This window comes from Schistocerca serialis, chromosome 3 (genome assembly GCF_023864345.2).
Source record: "Schistocerca serialis cubense isolate TAMUIC-IGC-003099 chromosome 3, iqSchSeri2.2, whole genome shotgun sequence".
Lineage (NCBI taxonomy): Eukaryota > Metazoa > Arthropoda > Insecta > Orthoptera > Acrididae > Schistocerca > Schistocerca serialis.
In genome coordinates this window covers 87,260,883-87,280,458 of record NC_064640.1, presented here as the reverse complement: position 1 = coordinate 87,280,458, position 19,576 = coordinate 87,260,883, and the positions used below count along the sequence as shown (strand labels likewise).

The following is a 19,576-nucleotide window of genomic DNA, read 5'->3' as shown; positions in this document are numbered from 1 at the left end:
GCCCTAATTTTTATGAATCAAATAACACTCTTCTGTAATTAAGCCTCTAATTAAGAATTTGAATAAATTAGTGAAATTTCAGATGTGGCTATTCTTCATGAAGTTGGTAATCTACCACAAAGGCATATAGTGTGCTAATCAAATATCACTGTAAACTTTTATACTTTTCTAATCATCTATATTTTAGTTAAACAAAATCATTGTTGGGCCTTGTAGATTATCTACTCAAACTTTCACCCTATAGTTTTATAAATTAATATCTAATTACAAAGAAAACAAAATATAATTATTCCAGTCTACATATACTACCCCCCCACACACAAATAATCAGTCAGTGGACAGAATTCAACCAATGAACAGCTATGTGTAGTCATCCGCTCTTCCGTAAAATGTTCACAGTTAGCAATCATCATGTCAACATCTCTATGCCAAATATCTTTATTATAGGTTCTTTGATTATTACAAGTATGAATTATGTCTGTTAGTGTGCACTTAATATTGGTGTTTTTACTTTTTGCCATATTGAATGTTTCTGATGGCTCACTCTAAGAACTGCAAATAATTAATTCCTTTTTCAGAATTGTGGTATGCAGAAAATTAATGTGTATGTTTTTTAAGAAACTGTTTATGAAATATATTGCCATTACGAATAATCATGAAGTATTTGTGCTAACCTGATGTTGGTGGAATACAAACAAGAGTGTAAGATAAACTGATCACCAATGAAATTTGGATAAAAAAAAAAAGTGCTCTACACAATACTGGAGATCAGTGCATGTTGCACTTACAATGCTGCTTTGGACATGTCAGATACATTGATCCTGGAGAAAAAGTTAAATTGGTGTTTGCTGAACACAGCTTGGATGGCAGCCAAATGCTTAATTTTGAAAGAAATAGAGTAATCTATAGATCAAGCAGATTATGAGGCATCATATAAACGAAGATTATGGTTTATACCACAATAGATGCACATATAAAATTTTTGCATTTGCATCTTTCATTATTATAACTAGCATACCAAAGAACTGAACCACAAAGGTACTGCTGTTTATGATAATCAATTAAAACTGGTACCAGAGCCTTGATTTGAACCTAGATCCTCTGCAGAAGTGCTAACTACTGTGCTAACCTGGCACCACAGCTAACACAGCTGCAAGAGATACCCTAGTGTATATCCCTCCCTAATACCAACTCCAATTTATGCCTCAACCCATTTTGAGGCTCCCCTTCTTAATTCATATAAGTATTGCAGAGGTTCTCCATCATTGGAAAAGCACCTTAACTTGGATTATATTCATTGTCATAGATAAAGTTGAGACTTAACATGTCTTTGAAACATATAATTTCATGCGATTAATACTGCTATTTATTTTTCTAAATTAATCATTTATTTCTCTTATAAGTGAACTGTTAGCAGAACCTTGACATAAAAATTTGTTGTCATGAATTTGTGAATATTTGATGAGCATAGGTAATGAATACAGAGCATCATATGCATAATGAAATTAAGTAAGACTGAAATGACTTACATTGTTTTCCTGGTGTTTGTTGTTCCTCATTATGCTAATTATAATGTTGTGAATGAAAAGAGAAAGTGCTAACATTCCAGATAGTGCTGGAAAACTAGACGAAAATGGTGGGACGTAAGATGGGCTCTCACTATCAGAGAGCTGTACATTAATACCCCACTTGCTGGCTTTGACAAAAACAAAAATTAGAAGATACATAATGGAAAGTGTACCTGAAACAGAGTAGTTTTTTTATTATACATAGCAAATGTTCATTACATTTCTATGGACACATTGTTATGTTTATATATGTGAAAATAGACAGCCTACCTAATGAGTTAAATTTAGTGAAGAATGTAGCTGATTTGATGTTGATAAGAGGAGCTATAATTATAATTAAGAAAATTGGAACTGTTTTCTCCAGGTCCCAAATCTGATGGAATGCTATAGCCTCTTCTGGATGCTTCATGGACATAGTTATATTATACAGGTCAGGATGCTGCATACATAATACTAAAATCAGAAATAAACTGTCATTCATACATATAGGACATCATTACAGTCTGAAAATAATGGAAACATATAAAATACTAAAGTGTAGCTATTAAAGAATATGATATTTACAACATTGGGATTATAAGGCTACTTTTAATTACATAAAAACTGCCAGGTTTCATATGCCCACAGTGTATGGTATCCTTAAACATTGCTGCAAATAATATGTTAAAAGTGCTTTGAGGGGCGTTCTCAACAAATATTTTGTTGTTAATGTTAACTACAGCATATATTGTACATAGTATTACAGAAAATTTGCTTTACACTGTACTGCAGAGGAAATCTTCGGTGCTTTAAAACAATTTTCATCAAAATTTTTCAGAGATTTTTTTTATGTATATCCTTGTTGTTTATGACAATATCAGATAGAAATGCTGAAGGAAACATGCAGATATGGCCACTCAATGATTTTTGTTTCACTGAAGTAGAGCAAACAGTATTCTTAAAACTGCATTTTAAACCTTGCCCGTCAAATGAAAATCTCTCACAAAGACTAAATGGTCACAGTTCATCACATTTTCTGGTTATTGAGTACAATGATGTGAAATATCATGGATTCAACAATTTAAATGTTTTCTATCAAAGGCCGTAGGTCTTCCTGAATGTGGAGAATCACCATCTTAACTTTGACCTTGAAATGAGAAAACAATTTTTTGATATGATTTCTCCAATGGCTCTCATTTCACACATTGCACAGTTGATTCTCATCATCAAAACATTGTCCATGAAATGAGAAAACCATTTTTTAATGTGATTTCTCCTGTGACTCGTACTCCATACATTGCAAAAATGTTTTGAATTGCTTCTATTGCCTTCTTTCGAATAATGAGCCAAAGCGAATAACATGTTGCAGATGTTTCACTGCAAACACATGCTTTTAGTTCATGAACAACCACTATACCCTTCTAACAGGCACAATTGTCAGGTGGTACCTGTGTCATTGTCCACTGAATGTAGGGTGAACTTTCAAGTTAAAAGTGCCAGTACATGGATAGACAGACATTGTCAAGCTCTTTCATAGAAATTCAGTAACTAGTAGTTTGGATAGTGAATTGAATTAGCTTCGCGATTCCATAAGACTGATAATGTAAGCATACAGTTGAAATGCGGTTTAAAAATTCAAGGAGACTTGAACTCATGACTTTGATTTCACACTTTGTAATATTTAAAGCCAGATGACAAAATCAAGCGGTCCCAGACCAACTCAGGCAGGAGAAACACTTCCCCTAGGAACATCTACATCCTACTGTGTTATAACCTCATGCAGATGACCAACTAGGATTTTGAGGGGCAGCCAAGTTTACTGCTGTGTGTGTGTGGTGGGGGTGGGGGGGGGGGGGGGGGGGAGAGGGACGAGTGGGGGGGGAGGGGGGGTGAACAAATCTTTGCTTCCATTCAGTGATTATCTTCTTTATTCGTATGAAGAACTACAACAGAGTATGAAGTTGCAAGCCATTAATAATTGAGAATATGTCAAATATGGTTAAGATGTTTATTTGATTGTCACCAAAACATGTAAATATACTAAAAATTAAAGGAAATGCTGTACTTAGCCATTTGAGAAGCTCAGAAAATTTTCTTCCTGTCCAATTTTTTTCTTCGCGTGTTGTTGTTGTTGTGGTCTTCAGTCCCGAGACTGGCCTGATGCAGCTCTCCATGCTACTCTATCCTGTGCAAGCTTTTTCATCTCCCAGTACCTACTGCAACCTACATCCTTCTGAATCTGCTTAGTGTATTCATCTCTTGGTCTCCCTCTACGATTTTTACCCTCCACGCTGCCCTCCAATACTAAATTGGTGATCCCTTGATGCCTCAGAACATGTCCTACCAACCGATCCCTTCTTCTGGTCAGGTTGTGCCACAAACTTCTCTTCTCCCCAATCCTATTCAATACTTCCTCATTAGTTATGTGATCTACCCATCTAATCTCCAGCATTCTTCTGTAGCACCACATTTCGAAAGCTTCTATTCTCTTCTTGTCCAAACTACTTATCGTCCATGTTTCGCTTCCATACATAACTACACTCCATACGAATACTTTCAGAAATGACTTCCTGACACTTAAATTAATACTGAATGTTAACAAATTTCTCTTCTTCAGAAACGCTTTCCTTGCCATTGCCAGCCTACATTTTATATCCTCTCTACTTCGACCATCATCAGTTATTTTGCTCCCCAAATAGCAAAACTCCTTTACTACTTTAAGTGCCTCATTTCCTAATCTAATTCCCTCAGCATCACCCGACTTAATTTGACTACATTCCATTATCCTTGTTTTGCTTTTGTTGATGTTCATCTTATATCCTCCTTTCAAGACACTGTCCATTCCATTCAACTGCTCTTCCAAGTCCTTTGCTGTCTCTGACAGAATTACAATGTCATCGGCGAACCTCAAAGTTTTTATTTCTTCTCCATGAATTTTAATACCTACTCTGAATTTTTCTTTTGTTTCCTTTACTGCTTGCTCAATATACAGATTGAACAACATCGGGGAGAGGCTACAACCCTGTCTTACTCCCTTCCCAACCACTGCTTCCCTTTCATGACCCTCGACTCTTATAACTGCCATCTGGTTTCTGTACAAATTGTAAATAGCCTTTCACTCCCTGTATTTTACCCCTGCCACCTTTAGAATTTGAAAGAGAGTATTCCAGTCAACATTGTCAAAAGCTTTCTCTAAGTCTACAAATGCTAGAAACGTAGGTTTGCCTTTCCTTAATCTTTCTTCTAAGGTAAGTCGTAAGGTCAGTATTGCCTCACGTGTTCCAGTGTTTCTACGGAATCCAAACTGATCTTCCCCGAGGTTGGCTTCTACTAGTTTTTCCATTCGTCTGTAAAGAATTCGTGTTAGTATTTTGCAGCTGTGACTTATTAAGCTGATAGTTCGGTAATTTTCACATCTGTCAACACCTGCTTTCTTTGGGATTGGAATTATTATATTCTTCTTGAAGTCTGAGGGTATTTCGCCTGTTTCATACATCTTGCTCACCAGATGGTAGAGTTTTGTCAGGACTGGCTCTCCCACGGCCGTCAGTAGTTCCAGTGGAATATTGTCTACTCCGGGGGCCTTGTTTCGACTCAGGTCTTTCAGTGCTCTGTCAAACTCTTCACGCAGTATCATATCTCCCATTTCATCTTCATCTACATCCTCTTCCATTTCCATAATATTGTCCTCAAGTACATCGCCCTTGTATAGACCCTCTATATACTCCTTCCACCTTTCTGCTTTCCCTTCTTTGCTTAGAACTGGGTTTCCATCTGAGCTCTTGATATTCATACAAGTCGTTCTCTTATCTCCAAAGGTCTCTTTAATTTTCCTGTAGGTGGTATCTATCTTACCACTAGTGAGATAGGCCTCTACATCCTTACATTTGTCCTCTAGCCGTCCCTGCTTAGCCATTTTGCACTTCCTGTCGATCTCATTTTTGAGACGTTTGTATTCCTTTCTGCCTGTTTCACTTACTGCATTTTTATATTTTCTCCTTTCATCAATTAAATTCAATATTCCTTCTGTTACCCAAGGATTTCTACTAGCCCTCGTCTTTTTACCTACTTGATCCTCTGCTGCCTTCACTACTTCATCCCTCAAAGCTACCCATTCTTCTTCTACTGTATTTATTTCCCCCATTCCTGTCAATTGCTCCCGTATGCTCTCCCTGAATCTCTGTACAACCACTGGTTCTTTTACTTTATCCAGGTCCCATCTCCTTAAATTCCCACCTTTTTGCAGTTTCTTCAGTTTTAATCTACAGGTCATAACCAATAGATTGTGGTCAGAGTCCACATCTGCCCCTGGAAATGTCTTACAATTTAAAACCTGGTTCCTAAATCTCTGTCTTACCATTATATAATCTATCTGATACCTTTTAGTATCTCCAGGGTTCTTCCATGTATACAACCTTCTTTCATGATTCTTGAACCAAGTGTTAGTTATGATTATGTTGTGCTCTGTGCAAAATTCGACCAGGTGGCTTCCTCTTTCATTTCTGTCACCCAATCCATATTCACCTACTATGTTTCCTTCTCTCCCTTTTCCTACACTCGAATTCCAGTCACCCATGACTATTAAATTTTCGTCTCCCTTCACAATCTGAATAATTTCCTTTATTTCACCATACATTTCTTCAATTTCTTCGTCATCTGTAGAGCTAGTTGGCATATAAACTTGTACTACTGTAGTAGGCGTGGGCTTCGTGTCTATCTTGGCCACAATAATGCGTTCACTATGCTGTTTGTAGTAGCTTACCCGCATTCCTATTTTCCTATTTATTATTAAACCTACTCCTGCATTAACCCTATTTAATTTTGTGTTTATAACCCTGTAGTCACCTGACCAGAAGTCTTGTTCCTCCTGCCACCGAACTTCACTAATTCCCACTATATCTAACTTCAACCTATCCATTTCCCTTTTTAAATTTTCTAACCTACCTGCCCGATTAAGGGATCTGACATTCCACGCTCCGATCCGTAGAACGCCAGTTTTCTTTCTCCTGGTAACGACATCCTCTTGAGTAGTCCCCGCCCGGAGATCCGAGTGGGGGACTATTTTACCTCTGGAATATTTTACCCAAGAGGACGCCATCATCATGTAATCATACAGTAAAGCTGCATGCCCTCGGGAAAAATTACGGCTGTAGTTTCCCCTTGCTTTCAGCCGTTCGCAGTACCAGCACAGCAAGGCCGTTTTGGTTATTGTTACAAGGCCAGATCAGTCAATCATCCAGACTGTTGCCCTTGCAACTACTGAAAAGGCTGCTGCCCCTCTTGAGGAACCACACGTTTGTCTGGCCTCTCAACAGATACCCCTCCGTTGTGGTTGCACCTACGGTACGGCTATCTGTATCGCTGAGGCACGCAAACCTCCCCACCAACGGCAAGGTCCATGGTTCATGGGGGGGTGTAAACACATAAATGTGAATATTGACTTGTTCTTGCATTTATTGCACAGAACTGAATAAACAATTTATTTCCTTTTCTTGTCTTTCGTCTTTAATTTTAAAATTAAGGGAGAATGTGTTTGCAGTGATCATGTACTAATTATTTGAAGAACATAACTGACAACATCTTCCATTTCTGTTTCCCTAGCACAATTAATAATTATATTTGTACTGTCTGCAAAAATTATTCTGCTATCTCTGCTGGATACATATTAAGTGTAAATTCAGGTACATATATAAGAAATTGGATAAGAGTCAAAATCCAAAACTTGCATGTTATATTCATAATTTATCCCAAGGCAGTAAAATTTCTTTCATGTCAGTGTGTAGACACCATGACATATGAAAATCACTAACTACGAATTGTGGTCTCAAGCAGGCAATCTTATCATGTCCACTGATACTTCATCATGTCTTGGGGCTTTCCCCCCCATTCATCTTCTTCACAGCTATTTCCATTTCTTCCTGTGTAATTTGTCCTAATTCTGTTTCCCAACTTCTCTCAATTTCTCCATTATATGTTGTTCCTCATGTATTTGCTTCTTGAAATATAATGTATGTATTGCAATTTCTTCTCCACTTTTTATGCTTTAGTGCCAACTAATTTGAATTTGTATGAGCAAAAGAAGATGAGAACTTCACCCAAAAATAGATTGGCAGGATAAAATGAGAAAAATAAAAGTGAATGGTTATGGTTAATTCTTCAGTATCTAAAAAATTTCTGAATAGGATATCAGAATCATGCATATTCTTTTGTAACTTACCTGCTGGATATGTAGAATTTGGATCTGATGAGGTTGCTACAACACCATTTACTGCATCTGAAAGAAATTCAGAAGAGTCTCAAATTTTATGAAAGAAGGAGACGTTAAATTGATGATGAAATCACTTTAGTATCTAATTATCTCATTCTTTTCCTACTTACCATATAAATAGTCAACTGAGTGATAAATAAAATTAGACATTAAGATCCAGTAGACAATGGTTGCACCAAGAAGCACTATCAAAGAAAATGATTTTGCTACTACTTCAGCTGGTCTCCCAAGGAGCTCTCTGCTTAAGTCTGCAACTTCACCATCTGGGCTATTAAAGCCTGAAAAGTAGATCAATATTCAATAACTGTTACTCAGTTTCAACTAAAATTTTAGTTTTGGTACATCTGAAAAGGTATGTAAAGCAATAGATATCAGATCATACATGTTAGCCTCACTTAAGAAAAACTAAAATATAATTAAATTACCTCATCCTTAGCCTACGCGCAGATCAATATTGAGAGGTAATCAAAAATACATCAGACAAGAACACGGCTTTGAACCAAATTTAGTGTAATATCCTAAAACAGAACTGATCCTATACCTCAACTGAAAATCAGTTCTTACAAAGATACAGCTATATTCCCCCTTTTTCTGATCTTATGAACTAGAGTTATTGTTATGGAAAAACATTCCCAGTACCGTACGTACATAATGTGATATGAAACAATTTTAGACTATCATCAGAACTGTAAGTCGTACAACCGTAACAAGAACCAATTTCATACATTATTTCTTCATAGATTATTTGATAAACAGAAATGATCACTTGTTCGATAGGCAGATCTTTAGATTCTCGTACAGCATTCTTGTCCTGCCAAAATTAATGTTGGAAACATCCTTAACAGTTTCGAAAACTATAAATATATTTAACTAAACTTGCATAATGTGACACTCCTGTTACATAGTGCTGATTATCTTTGATTATTTTTCTTCTTATATGTGTGTTTGATTTTATACTTTTTCAAAGTTAATGAGTGTCATGCATAAAATATTTTGTAGTACATAGAAAACTGTAAGTTACATTTGGACATTCTACACATTTCAGAAAAAATATCTAATATGAAGTAATTTTTGCTGAATTACAGAGTAACTATATGTATAACTATTGCAATATTTGCAACATTGATCAGTTTGCTCAAAGGAAGTATTTGATAGTGTATGGTCAGGATATAAACTTTGCTCTTTCAAAGTCAACTGCTGTGGCATAATAGTGTGTTCTGCACCTGCTGTAACTGTAACTTTCATATTGCATTACATTTAGTTTCTCCTTTGAACTTCAGTTACATTATCTTCATTTGATGGTAATTTCCCCACTTATTAAGTAAGTTAGTTAGCATAGCCTCCCAGAAAAAAAAGTTCAAGATAAAAGTTCTGAACAGCTTCAGGGCACCAACCAGTCTATCACAGGAGAAATAAAAGCCAGGGCTTTAAAACTTTCCAGTAACACTGTAATCCTGGCAGAGATGGCAAAGGACCTGGAGGAGCAATTGAATGAAATGCATAGTCTCTTGAAAAGAGCAAAAGCAAAACAAGGGTAATGGAATGTAGTTGAATTAAATAAATTGACGTTGAAATAATCAGAATACAAAATTAAACACTAGAAATAGCTGATGAGTTTAGCTTTTTGGGGAGAAAAATAACTGACAAAGGCTAAAGTAGAGATAATATAAAATGCAGATGCAACAGGAAGAAAATTGTTGCTGAAAAAGAGAAATTTAATGAGTTTAACTATAAATTTAATTGTTGGAACTTTTTTCTGCTACTGTTAAACCATTGCATAAGAGGGAGATGGGTCTGATGCTAACAATCTCGCTTTGACAGTTTTATCCAAAATTCTTGAAAATGTAATTTATTCAAGAATGGCTTCACATATTTGTAAAAATAAAGTATTAACAAAATGTCAATTTGGATTTATGAAGGGCTTTTCAACAGAAAATGCCACACATGCCTTCACTGACCAAATATTGAATGATCTGAATAGCTGAACATCACATTTTGCGATTTTTTGTGCTCTCTCAAAGCCTTTTGACTGTCTGAACAATGAAACTCTTCTAGATAAGCTGAGGTATCTTTGTATGAATGGAACAGTGCACAAATGGTTCAATTCGTATGTAAGTGGAAGAATGCAGGAGGCTGAAATGAAGAGTACATATTGTCTGCAAAAATCAGCAGGGTCCTCTAACTTCCGAGAAATCAAGAACAGTGTCCCATATGGTTCAGTCTTTGGACCCCTGTTGTTCTTAATTATATACTTGCCACTCTATAGTCATGAAGATTCAAAAGTAGTTGTTTTTGCTGATTATACAATACAGTAGTCACACCCTACAAACAAGAATTAGATGAGAAAATTGTAAATAATATCTTTCAGAAAACTAGTAAGTGTTTTTTTGCAAAAAGTCTCACTAAATTTTGAGAAAACACAGAATATACATTTCTGTACAGTAAATGGAATAACACTGGTAAATATAGACTTTGAACGGAAGTCTGTTGGTATCAAAGAACATCAAAAATTTCTGGGTATGTACATTGATGAGAAATTGAATTGGCAGAAAGACATTGATAGTCTGCTGGAACGTTTGAGTTCAGTTACTTATACTACTATGGTTACTGCAAATTTTGATGATAAACATACCAGTACACCAGCCTGCCCCCTCTATTTTCATTTACTTGTTTCATATGTCATCATATTTTGGGGTAATTCACTATTAATTGTAAAAGTATTCATTGCACAAAAGCATGTAATCAGAATAATAGCTGAAACTTCCTGGCAGACAGTTTTAATCTGCCAGGTAGTTTCATATCAGTGCACACTCTGCTGGAGAGTGAAAATCCCATTCTGGAAACATCCCCTAGGCTGTGGCTAAGCCATGTCTCCACAATATCATTTCTTCCAGGAGTGCTAGTTCTGCAAGGTTCACAGAAGAAGTAATGTGAAGTTTGGAAGGTAGGAGATGAGATACTGGCAGAAGCAAAGCTTTGAGTATGGGGCATGAGTCATGCTTGGATAGCTCAGATGGTAGAGCACTTGCCTGCGAAAGGCAAAGGTCCCGAGTTTGAGTCTGGAACTGGCACGCAGTTTTAATCTGGCAGGAAGTTTCATATCAATGCACACTCTGCTGCAGAGTGAAAATCTCATTCTAGAATAATAGTTGATGCCAACCCAAGATCGCCTTGCAAAATTTTATTTAATGAACTGGGAGTATTCATAGAACCTTCACAGTACATATATTTACTTATGAAATTTGTTGATAATAACCCATCCTAATTAAAAAATAATAACAAAGTGCATAGTTACAACGCTAGAAGAAAGGATGATCATCACTAGCCCGGGTTAAATCTGACTTTGGCACAGAAATGGGCGAATTATGGTCCCACAAAAATCTTTCGTCATTTAGCAAATAACATTAAAAATCTGAAGATAGCTAACTAGCATTTAAAAACAAATTAAAAAATTTCTGAATAACTATGTGTAGTCAATAGATGAATTTTTAGATATGAAGTATTAATTGAAAAAAAATGAAGAAAAGAAAGAAAGAAAGACAGAAGTTATGTCATGTAAAGAAACATTATGTCAAACTGACATGTTCCATATCATTATGAAATGTCAATAATCATGATCTATGGAACAAGTATTAACACAATGTAATGTTGTGTAATAGAAGAAGAAAATCATCTATATTAAATACCTGAATTTCAAAGGAAATTTGAAGAAAAACACTCAGAGAACTTACAATATTAAGTGTACTTCACTTAATCATGACAATTTAATGAATGGATGGGTATGTAAATAGAATTCAAAAAATCTGGGTGACCACTGTATTGATTTAAAATGGTTCACATTGACTACAAATGGAAATATAAATGAAAGAGGATTAATTGTTATTCACTGTGGCTATTAGGTACAGTGTAAAAGAGTATTTATACTCTGCCTGTTAGAGAGGTATATTCATCAGCAACAAGATATCTAGAGAGCTGTGTAAGCATAAACTTGACATAGTTCCAGACAGTGTGCATTGTGGTGGTTAAGGGTATTTACATAAAAAAATTTCCTGCTATTGCTTTCCTGTTTTTTTTTTTTTTTTGTATGTAACGACACAGAAATATCTACTGGAAGAACATTGCAAAAAAGATAGTGACATCGTGTGAGTAGACTTGTGTCTGTATAATTTAACCAGCTTATATAACAGTACAAAATGGTCCATATTCAAAGGAAAGTACATCTAGTACTCAAATATTCATTGTTTTACTGCAACCACCCTGTAAAATAGCCCATACAATCACTCTACTCCGCATAAAATTCATTCTGGGAAAATAAATACCATTATATTTAATTTTATACATTAAGCTATGTTACACAAACTGCATAATTATCTTACCATGACATTTTTGTACTTCAAGTAACTGATATGCTGTGTAGAGACACAAAGCACCCATAAGGATCACAATCAAGATCCCAGTCCACAGACCAGCTCTTTCAATGCCCCATGGCATAGTTAGTAGAGATGACCCCATAATGGTATTCCATACTGCAAATCTAACAGTAAAAAATAAAAATAATAGATTTTGAAGATATTTCCCATAATCAACTGCTACAAGCATGTCATTTACAGAAAGAAATTTGTTGAGAAATCCTTAAAATTACATGCATGTTTATGGCTTTCACAAAACAACAGACAATTTTTCACAACAGAAATCAAATTCCCTATAGCATTATAAATCTCTAAAGCTTCTTTTTTATAAGTTTTTCTTATAAATATAAATGATATCAACATATTTTCATGCAATTATTGGTTTTACTAAATTCACTGACCACAAAGTACTAATCATTCAATGAATTAGAAATATAAAATATCTAGAAATTTGTTTCAATAGAGAGAACACACACAGTTAGGTAAAAATATGTACGTTTGTTTTAGACACCTGAGTATGTAAAATATTTTTTGTGTATGACAACTATTTAATCCACAATGTAACATGTGTTGATCAAATGTTAGCAAGAAATTTTTTTCTGTTTTCATTAAATGTGCAAGTCTTATTTTTATTGGCCCTGTGAACTACATCACAGAGGACAAAACAAGTATTTTATTGCAGTGAACAAATGCAAATATTTTACTTGTAAATATTTCAAACATGCTGTTAGATTATACACTGAAGCACCAAAGAAACTGGTGTAGGCATGCGTATTCAAATTCAGAGATAAGTAAACTGGCAGACTACTATGCTGTGGTCGGCAATGCCTATATAAGACAAAAATAGTCCGGCACAGTTGTTAGATCAGTTACTGCTGCTACAATGGCAGCTTATGAAGATTTATGTGAGTTTGAATGTGACATTATAGTCAGAGCATGAGTGATGCAACCCAGCATCTCTGAGGTAGCGATGGAGTGGGGATTTTCCCGTATGCCCATTTCACAACTGTACCGTGAATATCAGGAAACCGGTAAAATTTCAAATCTGCGACATTGCTACGTCTGTAAAAAGATCCTGCAAGAACAGGACCAATGACGACTGAAGAGAAACATTCAGTGTGACAGAAGTGCAACCCTTCCACTAATTGCTGAAGATTTCAATGCTGCACCATCAACAAGTGTCAGCGTTCAAAACATTCAATGAAGCATCAGCGATTTGCGTTCTCAGAGCCAAAGGCTCTCTTGTGTACCATTGATGACTGCATGACAAAGCTTTAAACCTTGTCTGGGCCCGTCAACACCGAAATTCGACTGTTGATGACTGGAAGCATGTTTTCTGGTCAGACGAATCTCATTTCAATTTGTCTCAAGCGGATGGATGTGTGAGGGTATGGAGACAACCCCATGAATCCATGGACCCTGCACATCAGCAGGGGACTGTTCAAATTGGATGCTCTGTAATGGTGAGGGATGTGTGCAGTTGGATTGATATTGGACCCCTGATACATCTGGATATGACTCTGACAGGTGACACATACGTAAGCAAACTATCTGATCACATGCATCCATTCATGCCCATTGTGCATTTCGATGGACTTGAGCAATTCCAGCAGGACAATGCAACACTCCACACATCCAGAATTGCTACAGAGTGGCTCCAAGAACAGTCTTCTGACTTTAAACACTTCCGCTGGCCACAAAACTCCCCAGATATGAATGTTATTGAGGATATATATGCCTTGCAATGTGCTGTTCAGAAGAGATCTCCACTTCCTCGTACTCTTACGGATTTATGGACAGCCCTGCAGGATCCACAGTGTCAGTTCCCTCCAGCATTCCTTCAGACATTAGTAGAGTCCATGCCATAGTGTTGTGGCACTTCTGCATGTTCATGGGGCCCTACATGATATTAGACAGGTGTACAAGTTTTTTTTTTGCTCTTAAGTGTAGTTTTATTACTTACAAAACTGAACCCATGGTGAAACCAATAGAGGCACATGTTAAACACTTTAAAGCTTGAAGGTTTGAAAGTACCACCAGGCAGGATGAGTATATTCTAACACTGGGTGGATCAGGCTGATGTGCATCATTACTCCCACTAATACAAAGAGTGGGCTTTGAACATTTAGCATTTGGTAGAATTCCCAAAGTATATGGCTTGTCTTTATTCTGACTACTTCTATATACTGCCTCTGTGTGAGGTGTTGATCCAGAGTTACCCAAAAATACTTTGTGGTGAGCCTTGACAGAAAGTTTTGGCTCTGGAGAGATGATTTGTTTTTTGCTGGAATACATAACTGGTTGTGTATTTTCAGAATTGTTTGTTTCTGTTGCTACTGCATGAGAAAAGCAGTGCCATCATCATTTCGTGCTGCATGTGTTTGTAAGGAGTGAAGCATGATGGCACAGTACATATGGTACAGTACTGGGACTAAAAAATATCTTTGGAACAATATGGCTCTTATGTGGCATTTTGTTGACTTATATTTGTTTATATTAACAGTGAATGTCCTATTAATTGCTTGTCTCTGGTGCCCAGAAGTTTTATAGTCTCACAGAATGAGAATATTTTCAAACTCGAATATTTAAGACAACTCATTTTCACTCTGCAGTAAACTGCTGAATAGTTCACATCTATTTGCACAGCAGGAGTGAGCAAAACCCTTGTATAAATCAGTTATAGTGGACCAACTGGAGTGTCTACTGACACTCAGTAATTTTTCCCGAGGAAAGTATAGCTTTTGTAGCTACAAAACTTGTTGCAGTCTTCAGGCCAAAGACTGGTTTAATGCAGCTCCCCATGCTAATCTATCCTGTGCAGGCATCTTCATCTCTGAATAATTACTGCAGTCTACAGCCACGTGAGCCAGCGTATCTCATTAAGTCTCTATCAACAACTTTTACCCCTTACACTTCCGCCCATTACCAAACTAATGATTTCTTGATGTGTCAGGGTGTGTCCTACCAACTGAGCCCTTCTTTTAGTTAAATGGAGCAATAAGTTTTTTTGTCTCAAAATAAATTCAGAACCTTCTCATTAGTTAGTCTATCTATCCTTTTAATCCACGGCATTTTTTTGTAGCATCACATTTCAAAAACCTTTGTTCTCATTTTGTCTGAACTGTTTATCACCCACATTTCAGTTCTGTATAAGGCTACACTCCAGACAAATACCTTCATAAAATATGTCCTAACACTTAATTTATATGGGATCTTCATAAACTCCTCTTTTGCAGCTTTCCTTGCTATTGCTAGCCTGCATTTTATACCCTCTCTTACCTCAACCAATGTCAGTTATTTGCAGCCAAAATAACAGAACTTATTTACTACATTTCATGCCTCATTTTCTGTTCCCCCTCAGCATCACCTGATTTAATTTAACTGCATTCCATTACCCTCACTTTTCCTTCTGAAGACACTAGCATTTCCATTCAGCTACTATTCCATGTCCTTTGCCACTTCTAATAGAATTACAATGTTATTAGAAAACTTTAAAATTTTTATTTCTTCTTCCTGAACTCTAATTCTCTTTTCAAATTTCTCCTTTGTTTCCTGTACTGTTTGCTGAATTTACAGGTTAAATAACATTAAGGAGAGAATGCAACAGTGTCCTATCCCCTTCTCAACTGCTGATTCCCTTTCATTCCCTAACATATTATAACTGCAGTTTGGTTTCTGTAGAAGTTTTAGATTATTCTCCTCTCCCTCTATTTTACAGCTATTATGCTCAGAAGTTAAAAGAGTGTATTCCATTCAACACTGTCAAAAATTTTATTCTTATGCTACAAATGTCATAAATGTATGTTTGCATTTTTCAATCTATCTCGTAAGATAAGTCTAAGGGACAGTACTGCCCCATGTGTTTATAAATTTCTTCAAAATGACCTTCCACAAGGCCAGTCTCTACAAGTTGTTCCGTTCTTATGTAAATATTTATGTAAGTATTTTGAAAACATGACTTATTAAATTCCTAGTTCCATAGTGTTCAAGCCTGTCAGCACCTGCATTCTTTGAAATTTGGGTTATTACATCCTTCTTGAAGTCTGAGGGTATTTTGCCTGTTTTATATCTCTTCCAGAACAGGTGTGATAGTTTTGTCATGGCTGTCTTTCCCAGTTATCCCAATAATTCTGAGGGAATGTCATCTATTGCAATGGCATTGTTTCAGTTTAAGTCTTTTAGTGCTCTGTCAATTTCTTCTCCACCAAATAAGGTGGCAGAGTGATTAGCATACTGGACTTGTATTTGGGAGGATGACAGTTCTAACTTTCAAACTTGTAGAATAAAAGATGGATTAAAAAAAAGTAGTGTGCATTTCTTTTGGAGTGACCCTTGTACAAGGTCCTCCAGACCCTGAACTCCAACGGCATCGAGGTCAACAAGGACAAATTCCAATTTCGCCAGCCCTCTGTCACATTTTTGGGTTACACCGTCTCCACTGATGGAATACAGACTTCCAAATCCTGTGTGCAGGCTATCACGTCACTGCCACCTCTGGCTACTTACGAAGAACTCTGACATTTCTTGGGTACAATAAATTACTACCGTCGGCATCTGCCTTCTTGCCCCCGCCGTGCAGGCCCCACTGACAGATTCACTGTTGGGCAAACAGACGTCAGGCCTTAAACCAGTTCACTGGACTGAACCTATGCTGGAGGCCTTCAAGGCTCTAAAAGCTTCCTTAGCTCATGCCGTGACACTCGCCCATCCAACCTGTTGGCCGAGTTGTTCATCAGTACAGACGCCAGTGACATCGCGGTGGAGGCAGTACTACAGCAATGCAATGGCAAGATGGTTTCTCCCCTTCATTTCTTCTCTAAAAAACTGTCTACATCTCAGAAGAAATATTCCGCTTTTGGTAGGAAACTTCTGGCAATCTATGAAGCAGTCAAACACTTTCGCCCTGACATTGAGGGCCACTCTGGCTTCATCCTCACCGATCACAAACCACTAGCAGATGCTTTCTGCAACCCTTCTGAGGACCCACCCCCTCGGCATTTCCACCACTTTGATTTAGTCTCTCAGTTCACAACAGACATTTGCTACATCAAAGGCACAGAAAACATCCCCGCTGATTTTTTCTCGCGAATCAGTACTGTCTCACGCATCATCGACTTATCCAACCTGGCCGCTCTCCAGGCCTCTGACGAGGAATCTCAAGCTCTCCTCACTTATCCTCAAACATCTCTCATGTTTACCAAAGCCTGGTGTTTTGGATGAGGTGTGGTGCGATTCGACTACCGGCACCCTGTGGCTGTTGCTCCCACCCACATTGCTCCAGCAAGCCTTCAATTCCTTGGATAACCTCACTCACCCTGGCATCCGTGCCACTACATGGCTGGTATCACAGCGTATCATTTGGAAAAATATTAAACGGGACTGTCAGACCTGGACACACAGCTGTGTCCCCTGTCAACGCAACAAAATCGGCCACCACACCAACCCTCCACTAGGCAAGTTCGACATTCTGCTAAGGACAATTTCGTCATGTACATATCGACCTTATCAGTCCACTACCACCATTGGAGGGCCACAGATATATTCTCTCCACAATTGACCACATGTCTCACTGGGTGGAAGCTGTTCCTTTACCCAACATCACCGCTGAAACCATGGCCAAGGGTTTCATCTCCTCATGGATCGCAGGGTTCGGTTGCCCAACCACCACCACCACCACCACCAACTAACGTCAGCAGTTTGAGTCTGCCCTGTTCACCATTTTATGTAATATCTGCGGCATTAAAAATATTCATACAACAGCCTACCACCCGCAAAGAAATGGGTTAGTTTAACAGTGACACTGCACCCTCAAAACTGCGCTCAGGTGCCACAACTGCCTCTGGTTTGAGGTGCTTCCGTGGGTGTTACTTAGTCTCAGTTCAACCTTTAAACCGGACTTACAGGGAACCATCACTGAATTCGTTCCCAGGGAGAACCCAGTCCTACGAGGGGAACTTATCCTGCCTCAAGCACCAAAGGATTTTCCCCCCTCCCCAGATTTCATTAGTCGCATGCCAACCGCACTCAACACTTGCTCCCATGTTATGCTCAGGGATGATTCCTTTAGACAACCACTGCAATCACCCTACCTTGGCCCCTTTAAATTCCTCCAATGGGGCGAGACAACATTTGACATTATGGTCAAAGATCATCCTCAAACTGTTTCATTGCATCCCTCTGCCATCTCAGTTGGACCCTCCCGACAACTTTTCTGCCATGGAGCCAGAAAATGCTTTGTCTCATCCCTTGGCGCTGTTTTCTCCAATCCATGATTCATCATTGCCATTCACAGGTTTTCCAGGCATGTCGCCATCCACCCCATGTGCGGGTTTCACCACCAGTTCACCATCTGCAGAGACTCGCTCTCCCACATTCAACCTGTGCTACAACATGCCACCACACTGCGTGGACAAAGTGTCGATCATCACCTTCGATGACTGTGTGCTCATGCTCCTGACAGACACCATGGCCTCACCACCCAATGGGTAGTTAAATGTCAATGTGGTCCATAGCCTGTCCCTCCCCTCTGAGTGCGAGCTGTCAGAAATCCGCAGGTTCATCTTGTCGGACAGCTCAATCTGCATACGGGCCTGCACCACACTGTAGGCCATTCCACACGCCTGCTCTCAGGCTGGTCGATGCATCATCTGCCCCTGCTAGTTAACTGACTAGTCACTCTGCCTCCTCACTCCATCTTGACCGAGATAGAAATAGTGCGCCTGCTCACTTGCACGACTACTACCAACACCACCACCCACATGACCTCTGCTCAAGCCTGACTGTTGGTACTCCATACTGTGGGACGGTGAGGGGGGGGGGGGCATCAATAGGTCATATTGATCATGATTAACATTAACGCCATCTCTGGACTCTGACTGCTCTGCCATGTTAGTTTTTAGTTCTGTTCTGTATCGCAAGGTGTGTATACATATATGACTTACTGTGAAATATATCCCTATGTGAAATTTAATGGAGATAGTTATTGTATTCAACTGATAATCGTATCTGGTTCCCATAAGAGAAACTGGCAAAAAAGCAGTAAAATCAGTAACACTAACCTGGTTCAAAGTAGAGACAACATTACTGACTCTAACAGAGTAGCACATTGACCAGCAAAAAACCTATTTAAATGAAACAACAATATTTTTGTATGCTATAGGTGAAAAGGACATACTGAGTATTATAAAGGAATTAAAATCAAAATTTTCATCAGGCATAGACAATGTTCCTGATTCCATATTTTAAAACAATGTGCAACAGTATTGACTTTGCCCCAACTCATACTTGCATCTTTGCTTTATACAGTGATGTTTTTCAGAAAAGCTAAAAATGATGAAGGTGAGGCCTGTGTT

The 19,576-nt window shown here is 37.9% G+C and overlaps 1 protein-coding gene across 2 annotated transcripts in view; it reads right to left on the bottom strand.

Annotated features, from left to right (window-relative positions):
• Positions 1-19,576, bottom strand: part of LOC126469753 (sodium-coupled neutral amino acid transporter 9-like) — a 370,196-nt gene that overhangs the window by 61,128 nt on the left and 289,492 nt on the right. For both annotated transcript variants that reach the window (XM_050096967.1, XM_050096968.1), the window contains exons 5-9: positions 12,192-12,349; positions 7,926-8,093; positions 7,765-7,821; positions 1,839-2,021; positions 1,530-1,741 (exon numbers count right to left, since the gene is read on the bottom strand). In XM_050096967.1, the coding sequence (XP_049952924.1) occupies positions 1,530-1,741; positions 1,839-2,021; positions 7,765-7,821; positions 7,926-8,093; positions 12,192-12,349 (778 nt within the window). The remainder of the gene's footprint in view (positions 1-1,529; positions 1,742-1,838; positions 2,022-7,764; positions 7,822-7,925; positions 8,094-12,191; positions 12,350-19,576) is intronic.